The sequence below is a fragment of the Bombus terrestris genome, chromosome 2, assembly GCF_910591885.1.
Source record: "Bombus terrestris chromosome 2, iyBomTerr1.2, whole genome shotgun sequence".
In the NCBI taxonomy this organism is placed as follows: Eukaryota; Metazoa; Arthropoda; class Insecta; order Hymenoptera; family Apidae; genus Bombus; species Bombus terrestris.
Window position 1 is genome coordinate 13,159,504 of NC_063270.1, and position 21,753 is coordinate 13,181,256.

General features: G+C 44.2%; 1 protein-coding gene across 1 annotated transcript in view; it reads left to right on the plus strand.

The window, feature by feature from the left end:
- The window catches only part of LOC100643355, a 55,731-nt gene extending 34,024 nt beyond the window's left edge, over positions 1-21,707 (plus strand). The window contains exons 3-9 of the mRNA XM_003393763.4: positions 9,068-9,203; positions 11,513-11,708; positions 12,587-12,797; positions 13,864-14,188; positions 15,050-15,316; positions 15,430-18,412; positions 18,592-21,707. Of these exons, the coding sequence (XP_003393811.1) occupies positions 9,068-9,203; positions 11,513-11,708; positions 12,587-12,797; positions 13,864-14,188; positions 15,050-15,316; positions 15,430-18,412; positions 18,592-18,930 (4,457 nt within the window). The 3' untranslated portion in view covers positions 18,931-21,707. The remainder of the gene's footprint in view (positions 1-9,067; positions 9,204-11,512; positions 11,709-12,586; positions 12,798-13,863; positions 14,189-15,049; positions 15,317-15,429; positions 18,413-18,591) is intronic.
- Positions 21,708-21,753: the final 46 nt, after the last annotated feature.

Below are 21,753 nucleotides of genomic sequence, written 5' to 3' on the forward strand. Positions count from 1 at the left end.
CACACGATGACCTATCTTTCGCAATAATGGCCAGACTGTTACCACCGCTTTTGTATCTCTTTATAGAAGATTGATTAGAGGCACGGATACAAAGAATCTTTCAGAATTTATCTATTTTTTCCATTTCCAACTCAGTTTCGCGTACAACCTCTTAACCATGGAAAACATGACTTCCAAGAACAGCTGACTCTCTCGTAACCTTCATCCCGCGACTGTTCCTTCTGGAATCGATCGTACGGCCATTCGTCGACCTATTCTTCGCACTGGGAGAGCAAGTGGCTCTCGCAGCGAACAACTTCTCGCTTGCTTTCCGCTCGTATACGCTCTAACGAACAAAGACTGAATTATTTTCGTGCGCGGGACGATTTCATGGAAGTGACCCCGCGACGCTAGGACGGCGAAACGCTCTCTCGGGGTCCCTTCGTATTTAGGTCGCAAGCGACGATCTCTCCTCTGCCCCGTGGCGAACCGTGCGACGTTGGATATGAGCCTTGTTCCAAATTTAGTGCCGGGCATGATCTCGAAAGGCTTCCACCCTCTCTTCCCCATCCTCCCGTCCCGTCGCCATAGCCCGGTTTCGCACGTTACTTCTCGACTCGGAGGTTTTTGGCGCTCGTGAAATATTCCGGCAGCGGCACATCGCGCTTGTCGGAAGCGTCCTCCATCTCGTATTTGACGTTTGTCGCGTGCATCGCGTACAACATCGGCAACTCGTCATCTTGCTACTGACGCACAACGTTTGGCGAGAAGTTGCTGCAATATTCACCTATATCGCCGCGCTTTATTTATAGCGCTAATTGTCACGCGATAAGCATAATCTTGGCCGAGACTGTCGCTAACGACATGGTTTTTCGTACGATTACGTGATTCTTCCGGGTACGCTAAAGTAGTTCCTATACGCGAAACTTGCCTCATAATACGAAACAAGATGATATCTCCTATGATGCAATCACTGGGTATGACGAATATTCGTATACGTTTCGAGGTGTTAGAATAGTTGAATACCATTTAGTATAATATTATTTGTATATCTCTCAATAGCAACTTCGAAACGTTGAAACGGCGGATGAATATTTTTCCATGCAGAATATTACGTTACACAAAGACAACTTCCGTTCTGTAAGAGACGCTTAAGATTTTCAAATGATTTTGATCGTTCGATCAGGTTTCGAAATCTTAGAAATGGATTCTGATGTTTGTAATTCATATGTACGTCTGTAAACGTTGTAGATTAACAACGCTGTTTCGAAGAAACTGTACTATAAATGACATCACTCGATATAGAAATCGATTACCAACAGCTGCGCGAGTTCCCTCGCACTTTCTTATCAGATACGATTTTTTTTTCCCCCTCGGTGAGCACAATCTTGCACGTTTACCAAAGTTTATCAGGCAACTGTTTCACCACACGATACCCGCGGCGCGAGAAATATCGCTCGATCCTAACAGAAGTACGATCGGAGCAGCAGTAAAACTCGGCCTTCGACTATTTTCTCTTGCAAAAGAGAAAAACCGCTCGCATCGTAACAGATATAGCGGATGCAGTAAATATGGGACAGACGTACGACACGATTGACTAATCTGAAATTTATTGTTCTCTCGAAGGTCAGGTGTGTGGGAACGAAAGTGAGCAGGACGATTCGAACGCCCACGCGACGGCCCACACTGTTCCTCAGGGCCCGCGTAATTGGAAGCGTGGCGAGGGCCATCGATCCGCTACCGTTCCACTCCGAAACACTTGCGCGTTAATTAGCGATTCGAGTGTATCCAGCGGAAAAGAGTAGCTCTTATTGTAGCATGGATCTGTTGGTTGGAACGACCACGATCGATTCGCTTATCTCGCGAGTGGAAGCAATCCAAACCGCTCATGTGCAAACGGAAAGGCCGCTTCCCTATTTTCTTATGCAGTTTCTTTGAGTGGAATGGAATGTACACTACTAGCCAAAAATTCGGACCGTTGAATCATCCACATCCTCTTGCACAAATAGTATTATTAGCGACGTTTTACGGGTTTGCAAATTACAACTCATCAGTGTTGATAAATTACACGTAATAATAGCGACTAGCTTAGTAATGTGATAAATAAAAGTTTTACGTCCGATGTTTTGAAACGGCAGGTCAGCTGACTGTTCTGTTCGACGTAAAATTACAAAATCGTAAAAACTATGCGAGTCGAGTTTATAATTTGCGTCACGTCGATTCGTTAATATTATTAGCTAGTAAATTATCGTGCAACAGGACTCGTTCGAAATGAATACTATACAGGTATCCATAGTAAATAATTTCCTCTGCGTCGATAATTTTTTAACCGATGTATTTCCCGAAGTAGCTGCTATTTTTTCTAATTCTTGGATTTTATAAGACACATCCGATGCTATGAAACTTTTGCTAGTGTATATACCGATCGATCGTATCCATTCGTTTGGAACGAAACGAGGAAGCATTCTGAGGGAACGTGCGCAGAAACTACTTGCAGGATGGAATAAACGATCTGGGTCGTGGATAGAAGTCGGTCGTACCGATCCTATACCGAAATAGGTGCGAACAATATTCCACACGGTAGACTGATCGTACGAACTCGTCGGCCAGGTCGATCGTACTATCGCGCGATCCAAGGAGTCCGTAGAACACGGATAGACGTGGAAACTAGGTCGCGTTCGACTCGATCGCTGCACGACTCGAGGCCTCTGTCCGCGTCTCGTCGTAGGTCATTCTTCCCTTTTTTTTCTTTTTCCTATTTTTCTTGCGCTTCTCGTACATGATTTAATCAGGAAGTAGCTCGGTTATCAGAAGCTTCCCATCAGCTGACACGCGATTAAGGGGATAAAGAGATTATTGGTTAATCAGGCTGGATATCGTGCATATTGGCTCTAGGTTTAAGTAGTAATTATAGTTCCGCGGAATGTTGAAGCGTGGGAGAATAATTTACTCGAATTTTTCTTATTTCGTTTACCTTCGCCTTTTAGATATTACTTCTACGTCCGAGGTAATTATTATAAAATTCATTTCCTTTTAATGCATGTAAAAACGAAGTTTTCAACGATTAATGTTCCTTGGAACATTCCTGACATAAATGTATTTTTCCATTTAAAGTACAAGAGAATAACGAATAGAATTTATTAGAATATAATCTAGAATCGAATATGAAAGTATCTTTTCCTGTTGAAAGGAGAGCAAAATCGCAGCATAAAAATTGCGGAATCGTAAAAGCCAAGGGAATCGTGCGTATCTATTAAAAGCTCTTTCTCCTCTCTCCGATTTTCTTCGAATTTCTTCCAAGGAAGACTCTGTTTTTCATTTTCTCGTACATTAAGCACATTCGACGAACCATTGAAAATATCATGGCGATCTTCTTCGGATCGTATCAACAATGCGAAATTTCGAAAACAAACAAAGGGAATTTGCGGAAACGTACGAGCACGCAACAGGCGTCTGCCACTCGTTCCCAAAAGACGGGCTGGTAGGCTTTTCTCCCTCAAAACGTTCGCTTACACTGTACACGTGCGGTTACGCACAGAACGACTTGGCCGGCCTCGAGGACAATTTCTCGGATTGCCGTATAACTAAGAACAAAGTGAATGGCGGCCGGAACGATCCGCCGCGAAACGCGAGCGAAGCGTAATCCAGTTAGCCAAGTCGGTCGACACTCACGAACGCTTAGAAACGTTCGCTCTCGAGTCAGCTGCTGACAATAATTGCGAGCGTTAATTTCGTTCCATTACACATATCATTAAACAGCACTTAAACGCGCCAAAAATAGTCGCGAGAATTGCATCATCTGTCGAATCTTCTCATGCGACAGTTCCGCTAACTCTTCTTCGAGATCTTCTATTTCAAAGAAACTTTGCGACTCGAATTCTTTGAATTGGATGACGATAGATTTAGACCTCGATTATAATTGTCACAGAACGTCGACTAACGTAGATCAAAGAAAAATTCGGGATGGTTCCTTGTAAGAGAAATTGGCAAATGTGTAAAAATAGAAGATGATAATGAGAGATTCTTACGTTTTTCTTCGGACATTTTGTTCTGAAATTAAATTAAATTAACGTTAACTATTATGTACAAAATAGTTAGTATTGGTAGTAATTACCTTTTTTCAACTTTTCCACGACATTTACGGAATTTAAATTGCTCGAATATGATAGCAGTAGACTTTGATATTTCACAGAAGAATTTCCTTTGAAGGAACATATTCGTTGATCGATATTTGATAGCGTGGAAATGTGAAAGATTTAGGAGGATATAGAAACGGTGGAATAGTTTTGCTATGTCAGCTGAATCAACGAAAGAATACGTGGTTAAAGTCGTACATTCCTACCAGGAGATACACGTGATAGAATAAAATCTCGTGAACCGTCACGCACGACGTATCGAAGGACGCAAGTGATATATACAGTCTCGTTATTGCGAATAATAACGTTGCGGAAATACGACCAATTAACTGGCACTCGGAATAATCAAGTGGGAGTACCGACTTTATTCGCTGACCATAGTCTATTCACGTATTTCGACTGCATCGATTCGAATATTCGCTTATGTATTATCCGTATCCCAAAATTCTATTACGTTCATTTCAATTATTCTCTTTGACGTTACGCAAACTGTTCTTTAAATAATATTAAAAAGTATAGCGAGTAAGAGAGAGAAAGAGATTTAACATTTTTCAAATAACGTTCGTGTCTGCCAAGAGGTAGATAGAACGCGCATCATTCAAACAAATTATCGCCATGTTGTGCGGATGTTACGTAAATATTTAATTGTGCAAAGAATAGCTCGCCAAACGTACGGCTGCATATTTCTCAAACGGTTATTTGCTACGTCTAGCTTTTCAATGAATCCTTCCATATGATAAGATCAACGGTGTATCAACATTCTCATTACGAGCCGATCTTTTGCCGATTCAATTAACGTGTTTTCCATCGAACTGCGTACGCGAGCCGAGCTTTCTCATCCGGTCAGCCGAATTAATCGATTAGCGGCGAAAGCTTTCCTCCGAATTAATTGCAAGACGGTTGGTTCGAAGAGGAACCCGTCGTTTAGCAGTTAAACGTTGCCGGACGCGTGCCGTCGTCGGTCAACTCGTCTGCGTGTAATTGAAGACTAATTGGAAAGCGGAATGCTCTGGTAATTTACCGTTTATCCGAGACGAGCGATACGTCAGCTATCTAAGTTCGCGCACGCACGCGTCCTCTATCCAACGTCTCTATTTTTTTCCTCTTCTTCTCTTTGTAGATTCACCCGTGTGCTCTAGTTCTACAAAGAAGAGGATTTCTTTCGGTGTGTGCTTCGAACGCGAATAGTTGCCGGTTCGGGGTCGAACGGTCGTTCGGGCAATCGTAGTAAGTTGCCTTCGGGATTTAGGTCAAACTACGCCCAGAAGCGAATTCCCTGCAATTCCTGGTACCTTGAACCCGTCCGGTGCCTCGTAAAACAATTCGCGCGCACCTCCGTGGAATAGTTGGTTGTTCGTTCGTTAGTCGATTCGTTTGGTTATGTCGTTTGCCTTTCGTGACGCGATTAACCAACCGTCCTTACGTTTTTTGTCGAACCTTCTCAAACGAACGGAACGAAGGCTGGCTTCGTGCCTGCAAGCTAGAGAAAGCGTCCAGTATGCAAAGTTCCGAGCGTGGTCTGCAACGAGGTTACGAGCCTTGGTCGCGTCTCGGGCCTGCCGGCACAGCGGTTAATCCATTCGGAAGACTCGCCTCTCGCCAGTCAGCTTCAAAATCAATTATCGAAACTTCGTTTTGACGGCCGTCGAGTGGCTAGACGTTACTTTAAATAGCTCCGTCAATCATCTGGCGAAGTTTTTCGCGTAATATTCCACCGATCGATGAGGGATATTGCACGTTTCACTGTTAGTTCTGACAACAAGAAGCTTGGCAAAAGGATCGCCTCGAGCGGATGTAGTCGCGCGATCGCGCGACCCTGTTCGTCTACATTCGCGGAGGCGTAGTTGACATTCAGGTTAGCCGTCACGACGCGTTCGAATTATTCCCAAGGAGCTTTGGCGACACTGTGTGTGCAGACGTTGCTTCGAGCGATTTAGTATCCGCGATCATTGATGGAACCGGTGACAACTCGATAAAGTAACGAGATTTTGACGTCAGTCGAGAGCATCAGCGCTCGAGTTCGCGCGCCAAGCTGAATCGCTTGGTTCTTAACGGCACGGTGCCTCGATTACAAACTACCGATCATGATCTGTAGATAAATAAAACTCTCCTTATTCTTCCAAAACACGTGTATCCTTGCAATCGAGGAGTATTTCTCGAGAAACGTTGGAATCGCTAACGAGCGAATAATTGTGCCGACAATGTTGTGCATGTAAAAGAATCGTTATCACGCGGATAGATAAGATACATCGAAAGTGAATTAAGCGCCGAATCGTTCTTCCTTTCGAGTCTTACGCAAATTTCAGCCTCTTAACGATTTTTAAACTGTACAGATATCGTTCTCTAGTTTACACTTTCACCTTGTTGCAATTCTCGCTACAAATTACCGGTTATTAAATTCCTAATAGCATTAATTAACGGGAACAAGAGTTTAACGACTGTAAGAACGCGTGCTCGTGGATCGTTCCGCACGACGGTCACGTAGGAAAAAGAAGTAAAAGCGGAAGACTATTTTCCATTTGTTAATCGGCGTTCAACTTCGCGGAATAACGCTTCCATTCGCGTTCTAGACGAGAGCGCTCGACACTTTACGTAAGTGGCGCTGGACAGTTACGAAACGGCCATTAAACTTCGCTTAGTTCCACGCGTTCCTTCCTAAACAAATCAATGCAATTTATCCCCTTCGCGGGTAAAATGGTCGGAAGCCGCTATAGGCCGGGGCATAATTTCGCTGGCGAACCCGCGCAGGACCGGTTACCGATCGTGACTGTTTCGTAAGACACACCTGCGAATCATTATCTCTCGCCTACCTTGGCTTTCCCCGGCAATAAGGCGATTCTATTCGGCCGCGCGAAATAGCCAAATCTCTTTCTTTTTTTCTCGTCGCCTCTCGTCAATGTTATATCGGAGAACGTTCGTTTCTACGTCGACGCTGATCCAAGTATTTCATAACACGACCTATGGCTATTCGCGCTCTTTTAACGCTGTTATTAATTTCCTATATGTATATATGATTGGGATTATTAGCGAAATTTTGTACCAGTACAGATAGATTCTGTTGTGAGATAGTAACGATAATAAAACAAACAAGATTTTACAAGTGGATTTTATAAATGGCAAGTCACTCGATTATCCTATTTTCTAAAATCGTATTATAATATCGTAGAAGACAAGATTACCAAGAGTTTATTACTTTCTCAGAAGTTTATGAGATTCAATATGTAATTTAATTTATTAATATTATTAGTTGATAAATCATCGTGCTGGTATCAGTGTCGTATCAGTTCAACCTCTGACGAAACTTACAATGCTGGTCAAGAGAACGTTCAATGTCTACGCTTGCGTATATGATAACGATCATCTTCGAACGAATCTTTAAACAAATTCGTGTCGTTTATATTATTATTCTTGTCTAATACGATTCGATTTTGTAGAATTAAGGTGTATTCTAGTATCGTTCGTCGTCTGAAATTTTCATTCGATCGTGTCAATCGCAATGCTTGCAGGATGTCAGAATTTCTTTTTTAAAAACCTACCTACCTCGGAAACTTCGATTTTTGACAATTACTATGCCACCTTGATTAAAGTGCTTGTTTCGCAAATCGATAGAATATTTTCCCTCGAACCCTTTCGCATGGGGCAAATCTGTCTGTGCAAAATAAACGTGTACGTACAGTCCTTTGTTAGGAACGGATGGAGAAGCATCAAGAAAGAATGTGCTCCCATTCTCCTCTGAATAAACATTTTCCATTTTCTGGTAAACTCGGCTTGGCTGGCCGGGCTGAAAATAGCAACGGAAGCAACGACCGCGGCTTCGACGCCTCGACACCGATGTACAGGGTGGAACGTGCGAATGTCGACCGCAGGAAAATCGTCTAGGGGTGAATTCGAGATATTTGAAATAAAGCTCGAGCTGCGCTTGAGCTTGTTCTCTCGAATTCTCCTCGTTAATTCATCGGGCACCACCGAAAATATTCGCAAAAGATACTCGAGATTTGTCACCATCGATCTCCGAAAATCCTGTATTTTCTGAGTCATCTCGTTCCTCGACTCTCGAGGAGGCACGTTTGGATTATTTTTCACGCGAAAACCTGTAATACGATTTAATTGGAGTCGAACGGAAGTGGGTTTATACGCGGCGAGCTGGCTTACTCTACATATAGATATATATGCAGAAAAACGAGCATGTAGGTCCGATAAAAGCTTGTAATATAGATGGACTTGTCAAGGTCGTTGCAAGGTTAATCGCGATGCCACGACCTTTGACTTCTTCCTGTTAGAGGAACTGAAAACGCAACGTATTTATCATCGAATCAGTTTTTTCCGATATTTCGGTGACCTTACAGTTGCCTTGACACCGCGACCTACTTCGTTTTTTCTTCTCTGGATCTCCGCGCGAATTTGAATTCCACGAGTTCGGTTACGTTAATAGAACACCTTGGACGAGCGTTGCGTACCAGCGTTACGAGTGTTGATCCCATACGTCGAGCAATTTTTCTTATTTCTATCAAGTGTCACACCCAATATATCTTCGAATAAACGGCCCACCGTCGCTGGCGCCGGTGCTCACGCGGAGCATGAATAATAGCGCGCAGTTTTAGTGGTCGTCCGAATCGCGTGGGATATTTCAGTGTGTAAGAAGACGAGCGTAAGAAGGAAAAAAGATTGAGAAGATGGGATCGAAAATCTTATTCTCGTGAGAAACGTAGAATCGTTGACCTGGTCGCGTGCAAGCTATTTCCACGGCAATACAGTATGAAATTTTCAAAAACACTTGGCAACGCCCGTTGAATAAAAGACGCGGCAGCGTTATCATGGACGTCGATCGATTTCCCACGCGCGAGACTTGCCAAGGAGGAACGGTGTGTCGCGCCCTCCGCCTCCTTTTCCTTCGTTCTTTCTTCTGTATGTATTCGGAACATCTGAAAACGACTGGCGTTTTATTGTTACAGTGGTCTACTGCGACTATACCGCCTCTGGAAGGTCGCTGCAATTTCTCGAAGAGTACATTGCGAAGGAGGTGCTGCCATATTTGGGCGACACCCGAGCGTCCACGTCCATCTGCAGCCTTCAGTCTTCTCTGTTCAGGTAAGAGGATCGAGAGACGCCCTCTCCTTTCCATATTCTCCGTCCATATTTTCTCTCTCTCTCTCTCTCTCTCTCTTTCTCTTGGTATATATATATATATCTATGCTATCAGCGTGTGACTGGACCACTGAATGATCACGATAACGATCGAGGTCGCGGCGAGAAGCACGCGCACGCATTTATACACGGTCGACGATTATCGAGCGCGACACATCCGCGTTCACCAGCTGCCGCTTCCCAGAACCAATTCCAGTTACTGGTCAGCCTATTAATCGAGATATTGTAGCTATTCGCGGACCAACACGATCTGTCGTCCGTTCGATCGTTCGTCCTGCTGTTCGTACGCGACCGTTGTGTACTTACGTACGTCGCGGATCGCATCGTTAGAAAGTATCCGAGCATGCGCTATGAATTTGTAATCGTCGATTTCCTACGCGAAATTAGCATATCGTACCGCGTGCAACGTACGATTCCGGTTGACGTACCGTTTCTGCGGTAAACGAGACTCGTTTTCTGCGCCACTCGACCGTACACGAGCCTTTCTATTTCTCTGCCGACCCGTACAATTTCGCCTCCATTCCACGCATTCCGCTCGCGACACGTTTCGTTTCATATCTCAGGTTCATAGTCGATCATAGCCGCCGATAGTTGTCCGTTTGCTCGCTGTTGGCATAGTTTTCGATCGAAAAGATTGTCCCGCGCGAAGCGACCCCGTTATCCCTAAATCTTACGCGGTCGAACGTGTAGGGGTGGTTCCGCACAGCGTCCCATACCCTGGCGCTCATGTCCCAGATCAATATCCCCACCGAGTCGATTCCCGACCGCTTACCGGCTGTCCAACTGCACCACCAAGCCAGTCACGACAATAACGCGCCTTTTTCGTCACGCGACTTTTATATGGTTACATCCGAATCGCGTTTCTCACGTAAACCGGAGATGAGCGAGAGGTCAGAGGGAAAGTGGTTAGAGCAAGAATGTTTCTGATTTGGGAAAATTGTGGCGAAAGTTGGACTTTGCCAGAGAGAAATCATACGTATGGTTCTGAATATTAACGTGAATACTACCGCAATGATTTAAATGACTAGTTGCTATCGTTTTTCTTATTAATTTTATAAATTTCATTTGCAAAGTGTATGGATAAAAATTTATTTCTCCGTACAATTTGTACGTATTTCTTTATACCAATACTTTTATTTAAGTTCCTTTGGTACAAGTTTTATATTCTGCTGGTTCTCCACAGTTGTAGCGCTAAAACGCTCGTAAAATCTACTAGAAAAATACTGATATTCTTGGAGAAAAATGCACTTGTACCATTTTTCTACTCACCCCTTTAAATCTTCTGTTTAAGCGAGTGAAGCAGCTTCAGAAACAGAGTAACGCAAATATGATTCGCTGTTATCCAATGTACACGTAACAAGCGGTAAAGGTATGAACGATATGTTGCACAATACAACCCTGACGTGGTTATGGACGGATGCTTTTCGATTAGGCGAATAAACATTGCACCGTTTACTAAGATCTAAATAATTTATTACCTAAAGCTTATTCCTTGAGCATCACGGCTATCGTTCGCTACATTAAGAAACATATAACGTAATTTACTTGCACGTCACGAGTAACGGGCACTGACATTCTGCGTGTCGAGACTCGTGATCGTATTCCTAACGATTGTCGGCTATCCTTTTGCTCCGATTCAGGTGTTATATTTTTTAGGAATTGTATATGGTGCTGGCAAAGGCATCCGTAGCTTTATCTTTCCACCCGCTGACGTGTTTTTGTTTAGAGTAGACGCGCGTGTAGATTTTCGCGTTCAAATGGCACGTGGGATCAGAGTATCATCGTGGTAGATGTTACTACCACGCGTATTTTTCAAAACCACGATATTTTTGCCAACCATAATTCTATCTAAACCTATCGAGAGAAGTTCGTATAAACGAATTTCACGTAGCAAAAGTGCATCGTTTTTTCCTACGTTATAATGCAATATGTATAATGTATAATGCAATCTCTCGTTCAGACAAATGAACTTAATCGACAGAAATTCGTGTATCTGATTAAAATTTCGTTGCCGTATAAATGAACTTGGAAGAAGCATGTTTTCCTATAGCGATCATAAGCTTCGCCCTACTTGCGTTTCTCTGTTCGAGGCGACCTCAACGATCGCCAATGAAACTCGAGATCTCGAGACCTTCTTGAGAAACGCGAACGAGCGTCGTTTGTTCTCGATTGGACAAACAGCAGCGACTTTACGATCGTTAATAGCCACGGGAGGACGAATCGACGTATCCTGACGGCAAGGATCTTTACAGACACGAAGCCAGAGACATTGTTCGACATGCGGTGGGAGCTGGCGAGCAGGATGCTGTGCTGTTCACGGGTCAAGGCACAGCGGCTGCCCTTCGTACGCTTTTGCGACACCTCGATGTCTCCAAATCCACCGTGGTGTTCGTGGGACCGTTCGAGCATCACGCAAATCTCCGGCCTTGGCGTGAGCATGGCGTCAGGGTAAGCAGACGATACGATATTTTGAAAACAGCGAATCGAAAGTATTCTCGTCGATGAAAACGTTTGATGCGTTTCAATGTAAACGTAAATGTTGTGAAAGACATTGAGTGTTCCACTGAGAATATTTTCGAGTAATCATTCCTTCCTGTTTTCCAACAATCTCCTTGTTAGTGAATTATAAGCTATTAAGTAGCTGGAAATGAATTAACCTTTTAACGATATGATTTTGAATAATTTGTTTATTTCCTGTCTCAGTAGGGAATAAATGAGTCTATTTCGAGCCGGCTGTTGAAAATTTAATAATCGATACTTCCCTGGAATAGGCGTTGTATTTAAAAGTAAGAAGAAGTTTCTACGGTGATAAGTTCTGGTGCGCCTTTGTTCGGAGCGAAGAGAACTCTTTGGAATGTGCCTTTTGAACGAAACTCGTCGGGAAACTTTGAAGAGTCTTTGACACTTCGCAGAACACGAATGCGTGATACATGTTATTCCGGAACTGAGCCATTTGCAATTCTTTCCTTTGAAGTGACTCCAACTCGCCAGGCATCGCTATAAAATTCTCGGTATAAATAAAATACGATCTTTTGTCCGCGTTACTGACGCAAAAGTGTTTCTCAAACGCGTATTGTTAATCGTTTTTAAATTGCTAGAACGTTCAACAAGTCATCGAAGAACATAGAATATTCAGAAATAGAGATTATACTGTAAGTGTAATCGTGCGTTCGCGTGAGCAAGTACCGACTTAGGATCGATAACATCGTACGGCAAAAGTGGAACCGTGAAAGTAGAACACTAAAAATAGGGCAAAGTGTATGCAACTAGAATAATACTTTATAATAGAATAATATTTGTTTGTAACAGTAAAACGATTACCGTAGATAGTACGAGTGTCCGAGACTCGAGAAGGTTTCTTAGATCTGAACGATCTCGAGCGCAGCCTGATCAAAGTTCGAAGCGAAGGTGTTACGCAAATGATCGGATGCTTCAGCGCTGCCAGTTGCATAACCGGGGTTTTGGCAGATGACGTCGCCACGACCCTTCTACTGCATCAGTATGGGGCACTTAGCGTCTGGGATTACACCACAACAGGTAACAGTGATGCACGTGGAAGTCGATATACGCGTCGAAACAATGAAAGATTCAACGTGACGTAATGTTTGCTCCCTTTTCTGACAAAAGTGTATTATCACGACCATTCGATCCTGATCGATCAGACACGCGTATTATCAGTCGCATAAAAATTGTTATCTCCGTATCGTATGAAATTTCTTTCTTCTTTTGTTACCTGAAATAGAACAATGTCGTTGTAAATGTCATTTCTACATAATAGAAGATCGGAGAAAAATTGTATGATTCCGTTGGAAGTTCGATCTATAGAAAGATAAGGGAACTGTAGAGATTTGTTTGTACATGGTGCTTGAAGATTGATTTTTAGAGAAGATGAATGCAACTTGAGTTGGAAATGCGATTACGCATGTAAGTAGAAAGTGACGGTGACGATCAGATTGATGTTGTTATCCGCTGAGGAGTCTGGTATTTATCTGGTCGTAATCAATGAAACTGGTAATTACCGGATGACGATCACTTACGGATACCGTGATCTTTAAAGTGGCAGACGTAGGAACAATACAGTTTTTCACAGATAAAAGAGATGTTAAATACCTTGTTCTACAAAAGGATATGTAAACGCTAGAACGACTAATCGCCACGGTTTATCGCCATTAACGAATTGATAAGAGCTATTATCGTCATCAACGAGTATAATTATTCGCAATTTTTTGATTTTAAAGAAACTATTTCAAGGAACGACGAGTGTGTTTGCGTGTCTCCGTTCAAAATAATTTCCTTATTGTTATCAAAGTATAGAAGGAATATGCACAGTTGCTACAAAGTATTATTTGAATGAAACGTAGAACTTGTTGAAAACCTGTTCGTTGAAAAGCAAGTAAAAATAAGGGTACGCGTAGATCGTCTTTACGACCACTGTATTAAATCAATAGGAATTTTTATATCTCCAGTGTCAATTAATATTATACTTCAAAGTATTATGATTATTTCATAGACGACAGCTAAAAAGTGATCGGACGAATTTGCTGTAAAAGCTTAAAGTAGCATTTATAGAAACGTATATTCTAGAAACACATCTATTTTTCAGCCCCGTACATTCAAATCGATATGAATCCACATCTGCCCGGCGTCGGGGAGACGACCGTGCACAAAGACGCGATTATTTTCGCCGGGCACAAGTTCATCGGTGGAGTTCAATCCCCTGGCGTGCTCGTGACCAAACGGTCCCTGTTGAAAGATAAAATTGCCACGGAGGACATGCGGGACTCTCATCACTATCACCGGGATCCGGAACTCTGCGAGGAGAGTGGCACCGCGGGTGTCGTCGAGACCATCAGATGCGGACTCGCTGTGCAACTGAAAGAGAACGTCACGCCGCGAGCGATCGTCACTCGTCAAGATAAGATTTCCAGGTACGTTTTTTACACGTCTGCAACAAAAATGTAACGTGAATGAACAGTTTCATTGTTAAAAAGTCGATCAAAATCGACGAATATCGAGCTTGTTATCGTTTAAAAGCAAATCCTCGTACAATCGTAGCAAATCGTATAATCTGGTTACCATTTTTCTTTCGTGTTTGGTGAACTTGTTTGTTTCAAATACGATATGTGACACGTGCGGTGTTTGCGAGGAGGAAACGTCACCGATATCGTGGAAATATTTATAGCCGATTTATATAGGAGAATGGTAGATATCGGGAAAGGGAACGTCTTCAACGCCAGACCTCCTGGGGCTTTGATTCGACTGAAATCGATTGGCAGTACGAGACTGCTTCCTTGATTGCGAATCGTTGATGGAAATAACTCGATTATTTCTTTTTTTAAATTTCTACCGGCCGATTCTCGTACATTAAGACGTCGGTTGCTATGGTCGTTACTGACGATCAGTCGTTAGACTTTAGCATCGATGGTTGGTGATGTGAGAATTGATAGAAAAAATGGTAGATTAACAATTGTTGATTAACTAAATTTGTAGATTAACAATGTAAAATATTGGTTACATAAGAAAGTGGCTAAAAGATGTTCGTAATAAGCGTGTCGCGTATAAATGACAGTACTTCGGTGCTGCAGATAAGAAACATGAAATTTGCATGACAATCAGCGAGATAACAAAACCAAATTGCAATGTTCTTGAGCAACCACGCGATATAAAGGAAGGCTGTGATCGACTTTGAACGAAGGACGTCCGCGCACAATGTTTTCAAAGATCATTTCGATCGATGCTGCAAGTGGATTGTATTTGTAAAACATGATCGATGTTTCCTGTTTGTCTAGGCAAGTGTTGGCACACGTACGCACGATTCCGGAACTAATTCTGCTCGGTAGCGGCTCGCAGAATGTTAAGAGGCTGCCGATCTTTTCGTTTATGGTGCGTCATCCGCGGGGCACGTTCCTTCACCACAACTTCGTGTGCGCCGTGTTGAACGACGTGTTCGGTATACAGGCGCGTGGCGGGTGCGCGTGTGCCGGACGTTACGCTCACGATCTGATGGGAATCGACCAGGAACTCGCCAAGGAATACCAGAAGGCGTTGATAGAGGGGTACGAAAGTTGAAAACTTCGTTTGGACCGTATCGAATAATTACGGTGCATGACACCGTTAAATAGAACGTACTTGCCTGCGCGATCTAACCGGGTTACCTTATCGTTTCCAGGGAACGGAACAGCGAGAACGAAGAAACGAACACCGAAGGTCTGAGGCCGGGTTTCGCGAAACTCTCCTTCCCTTACTTTATGTCTGAGGCAGAAGTGGCGTTCGTACTGGAGGCATTAAAAATGGTAGCGACGGAAGGTTGGAAATTGCTGCCGCAGTACGTGCTCAACTCGGATACGGGTGAATGGCGCCACCACACGAATAGCGTGTTCAAAGAGCGAAAGTGGCTCAGCTCGATCAGATACACAGACGGGAAGATGAACGCTTCCGAGAGACGAGTATCCGGTACTGGTGTACTTCCGCAGAACTACGGCGACTGTTTGCAGACAGCGCGCAACATTTTCAACCGGGCTAGGAAAATGGCGCAGAGGTATCCGCTGCAGATAGATCGTAGCTACAACATCGTGTCGGAACGGCTGGAGTCTTTACGATGGTTCATGCTGCCGAGCGAGGCGCAGGATCTCCTTCTGGGTAACTCGCAGAACGTGAAGCAAGAGGTGCCTTTCAATCCGATACTATCTTGGAACAAGCACAGCCATCACACGCCGACTACAACGCACGACAGCTTGGTCAATTGCCTAGCCTTGGCTAATAGCATCCGTCGACTGAACAGCGACATTCCTCGAGCGGGAAACGCTCCGATCTCGTCGAATTCACCTAGACACAGAAGTCTTCCGGTACTGAGTACAGTCAGGAGAACTCTGTTGAACGCGGCCGAATTCCAGACTTCTTCGTCCAATCCAGCGAACAACAACGAAGAGGAACAGACGTCGTCCATTACCACCGTGGTCGATCGAAATACCGACTCAGCCGGTGAGAGGTCACCGGCTACTTGTCCGAGTTCTCCGATGCCCGTGAGGTTCGCGGTTGGCGAAGCGGTCACGGCATCGGCTCTCGGCACGATGTCTCACGCGGGCAGCAGGCCAATTAAAGAGCAAAGAGATCCGATAGACTCCACAAACGCTGGTCGTGCCAGGTGCAACTCTCTCGGTAGCACCAGCGGCGGTGGCAACGATTCGGGGAACCGAAACGTCGCATCGTCCTCGTCCTCCCCAATTCCGTTGCTTCCGCTGAGCCCGCAAACCTTGACTAGTCTGGGATTAAGTGGAAATAATGGCAACTCCTCGAAGCACAGACGACATCACTGCAGTTGCAGCAGTCAAACGGATTTGAATTCTCTAGATCTGGACAATAGCAGCCCCAGTCATTCGATCTTGTCGTTAAATTGTCATAACGCAACATCGCCTCCGTCTTCGTATTCCTCTGTCTATGATTATACGGAAAGATTCGTAGGGGGAGGTAGGTCGTCGCCAGTTTCAGCGAACGGCGGTCAAAAGTCAGAGGACGATCTGAGAGCTTACGTGAAAGAGGTGACGAAGGAATTAGCGACGGAGATTAAGTCAGAGATCCGAGAAGTGATATCCAAGGTCGACGATGCGCTGTCGGAAACGAACACTTCCGAGAACACGCCGCAACATCATTCGCGCAATCTAAGCGCCATTAGTCAGTTGTCCGTAGAGGACAAACAGACGAGACACGATTCGTTCACTGCGAGCGATATCGCGGAATATTTGATGGAATTCTCGAAGGAAATGGCTAGCGAGGTGAAGTCTGAGATCAGATGTATGGTTAATGCAGTGGACGGTTTGCATAGACACTCTCCGGATGCTTCGGCTTCGGATGTGTCGTCGAATGGTTGCGGCTCGCCGGATAGAGGGAGGATCGTTCAGTCCTCGTCATCGCCCAGAATGTCTAGCACCAGACGAAGTGGACCAATAGAGATCTCTGGGAAGATCGGAGAACTGACTCAACAGGAAAGCAAAATGTCCAGCGAGTGTTCTTCGGATGAGACGGTAATTTACGTGATGAAGCCAACTGAGAACGAACAGATGGTTCGCAACCAATCGAAAACTGACGACGAAGAAGTGGTACACGACTTGGATGACGACTTAAACGACGATGATTCTCAAGAACGCGGTGGTTTGGAGATCGGAGACGCGCGAAAGATTCTTCCCAAAATTTATTCCGCCGTGAATTCCGTTAGTTCGCAAGACAGTGGTATCAATTTATCTTTCCACGAGAGCGACAAGTCTCTAGATTCGGTTGATTTAAAGCGTAGCAGCAGCGCAGAGTCCAATTCGACCAACAGTTACGGTCGCAAACCAAAAGCAAGTTCGATGACCGCGTTATCCAATAAATCAAGTTGCAAGCAACAAGTCCGTCAAAACGATGACTTCTCTGAAGACGAGGAATGTTCGAGCGATCTCAAGGAGGAAGAAGATGGAGACCAGGGAGCGACATTTGATTCGAAGGATGGGAACACCGAGCTGTTCCGACTTCAGTGGCATTGTCCGCCGAAGAACATTTGGAAACCAGCTGTCGAGGCAATGCAAGAGTTCGATATGATTCGAGACAACGATAGAGTGCTGGTCTGCTTGTCCGCTAACGGCAAGAGTTCCTTGTCCTTGTTACACACGTTGCACCAGTACCGATTCTACGTAAGATCAAAGGGCGTGGACTTCGAGATCGGAGCAGCCACGGTGGGCGCAAACGGAATCGACTCTCTGGATCTAACGAGCTATCTTATGAAGGCTCTGGACGTCCCTTACTTCTACGAAGAACAGAGCAGCGAATTCAAGTGCAGCAGCGGTGACAATCAGCCTGAAGAAGAAGCCGTGGACGCCAGTGGAGCGTGCAGCTTCTGCAACCGAGAGACCAGGTCGCAGTTATACGCGATCGCCAAACGGCACAAATACAACGTGCTGGCTGTTGGCCAGCACTTGGATGATCTTACCGAGAGTTTCTTCGTCTCGGTGTTTCACGGTGGCAAGTTGAAAACCATGAAGGCGCATTATTACATACGACGTCAAGATCTCAGGGTCGTACGACCATTCGTATACACCCGAGAAAAAGCGTTGAGACAGTTCGCCGATAGTAAGAAGCTGTTGGTCTCACGGGAAATCAGGTCAACTGAAATTCCCGAGGTGAGCTTCTCCTACAGTTTATTTATATCTTCGATTGTTCGTCGTAGCGTATCTCTTTGCTCGTCCTTTAATTAAACGCGATCGATAATTCTCACGCACTTTCCCCTCGATGATTTCGTTCTTGACCCGTTCCGATTAGAATATCCACTTCAACTATGCGCTTTTCGGTTTTGTTACAGAGACAGAAACAAAGCAAGGAGCTAATCCTGCAACAGGAACGCGTTTATCCTCGACTTTACTGGTCCTTGAGGACCGCCTTGCGACCTTTGATCGACGCCCATGGCCAGCAACTCGATCTCGATCTCGTATCTCCAGTGGGAAACAACGGGGTCAACAATTCTGGCGGATCCAGTTGCAGTTCGACCGCCAGCAGCGCGGGCAATGCACCCACTGGTGTTAACAGTCAACAAAAGAGACAGCGAAGAGCGAAGACAAATTCTGTCTCGGTAGTTACGACTCAATACAAGGCACAGGAGCATGACGACAATGACGAGACCGACGAAGAACCAGTCCTTTGAGGGAGACCCGTCGCGAGATGGGATTTCAATCGTGCTTCTATCTCATCCTCGCATCACCGTCGAAAACCACCGTTATCGGCATTCTCCATAGTTAGGAGGAGGCGGCTACGTTTCGCCAGCGCCGCCGCTACCGCGAAAATTCAAGATCCTGAGGGAGAATGCTAAGATCGATGTTTCATTAAACGAAATCGATCGTGCGAGAGAGGGAAAGATCGCGACGAATGGATCGATGATGAGATACATATTTATATATAGCTGTACGAGAACGTACTCGGTCTTTTGGACTATCTTTGCTAGGCTACTATTCTGCCAGTAGCGATCGTTCGATCGTTTTCTTATTTTCAAATGATCGACGCGTAGACCAGAGGGTTTTCGAAGTTCGTTTGGCGACCCTCTGTTTCTCCAAGTCTCCTGCGATTTGTCGAAGCTTCGTTAAGATTCCGTGAATATGTTTGCGATTCTGTACTTCGATACGAAGCTGCTGTAACGGTTATGATTTGACGTTGCGTCGTGAAGCGTTTTGATTTTCGCACGAGCGGTCTCACGGGATGTCGATGCACGAAAGTAGGACATTCGCTCGAACAATGAGCGCAACGACGGGTCGAATATTTCCTTTTCCTTCGTGTTCTCGGAAGAAATGGTTGTCAAAGTCTGAGAACGATCGTGGAAACCGTCGTCGCGGATCGTTAGATATGTAACGACATAAATTGCTTCGTAAGCTACTTAAGGAAAACGTTGTGTGCGTTTAAATGTTACTTACGTAAGGACACTTAGCGTTTAATAACCACCAACATGTTGAGACTTCGGTTGTACTTTTCAAGTTCAGAGCACGCGATGGCGACTCCAGAGTCTTGTCTTATCGAAGCAACGTTCGAAGATGCATGGACCTGGATAATGAAAAATGGAACTGACGTTGACAGAAACAGAGATAAAAGTATGAAAAGAAGAAAATAAATACAAGTCGGTTTGACAAACCAATTGGATTCAAGTGCATGACTGTACGATCTGTATAATTGGATGGCACTAGGTAAACGAGAGTAACTCGAGTGATTTGAGAAGCGCCAAAACCTCGACTGCTCAACGGACCGTATTGTTAAAGTTAAACGAATGACGCTTGATTTTTTATATAATTGCGATTTGATAAACCAACGAGCCTCGTTTCTCGCACCGGTGAACGATTAGAATTAGTTGCTTATGATACGAACGTTTTTGTAAAATCGTGTTCGCGATCACTGTCGAGACGAGCCTCTTTTTTCGAGCATTTTTTGATGATCGAACGCGATTCTTCGCACGATGTCTTTCAATAGGAGAGAGAACGTAAGTGGATTTTTAAAAAGGATACAGGGATTTTGTTATCGTTTGGAATCGATAGGACGTTCATTTTTTTGCGGTCAAGAAAAATGTCGTCCTTGACGATTCGGGAACAAATTGAACGATGGAAAAAAGCAAAAGAATCGGAAAGGAAAACGCGCTTGTTCGATGTTGCATACATGCGCAGACCAATCAACCATGTGTATTTCTCAATTTGATCTGTTTTTTCGCTCAATGTGAACGTTTATCGCACTCGGATTACATAAAGCCGGACAGAGGATTTGAGGAGTGAAGGTTTTGACAAATTCTCAGCCGTATCGCATTGTATTTCGATAGCACGCACACAAAACTTGACGCCTAGCCGCGTATATTCGTAAACATGTACGTGTACATACATATATTGCTTCTGTGACGAGTAAACCGAAGAAACATGGTATATATATACACACATATATATATACATATACATATATACATATATACATATACGAATCATTAAACGAAAGCTTTTTCCTCTTAACTGGTAAAATATACGTACTACATCTATACATATATATCATGTATGTCGCCTTGTTCGAAATCATTGGCGGAATCATATTTTTCGAATATTGTATAGCCGTTCTTTTTTCGTCGGTGAACAAAAAAGAAAATAAAAAAAAAAAAAAGGATACACGTAAGAAACGTCAAATTATTCGCGAAAGAAAAAGTTACGACGATCGCATGATATCTTTCATTCTTCTCGATTTACCGTGGCCGAGCGGGCGTACTATTTTCGGATTATGTTTGCCGGAAGTAAGGCGTTCGCCAACCGTGTTCGGCCCAACGGACTGGCATTCGTGTAACGAGGATATATTCCAGCCATTCTAGATTATATTAGTAGACCGAGGAGCGAAAACCAGTTAACGGTCAAAGCAGGATGGCATAGTAAAACTTAAAAATGTAAAACAGCCGGACGGACGCTCGTGGCCTCGATATCGTCGCGATCGTCGCGGCCGTTGGCGTCGATGGTTCGATGATCGAAATATCCTTCGGCTCGATACTTAACGAACTCGTTTTACGTTTTCGTTTCGTTTTATGTTTGACAGCTGTGTATGCTCGCTATCGTTAGGATTTAACTAAGGAAGCGTAAGGTTCCGTACGTACGTAGGCCGCATGTAAAACACACACTGTAAAACGTAGATACTTCTGGTACGTACGTTTCACGTCGTACCGATTCTTCCTAACGAGCCCGTTCATCCGTTTACGGGACGGAGAATGTGTCGGTGTTAGATACGGAACGCCATAGAGGCAGAAACAACATTTAACGGGAAGAAACACACGTGAAATATGAAAGAACGGAAGTCTCGATCTATATGGATTTTCGCGGATAGATATTACCATATTTTCCGAGGGTTACGAGAGGACGTTGTTACTGTAAAGATATGTAAGTTTATTTATCGCTAATAAAAATGAACGTTTAAGAAAAATTACGTGGCTACCAGTGGATATATGTATTCGTGTTCAATTTCCGAT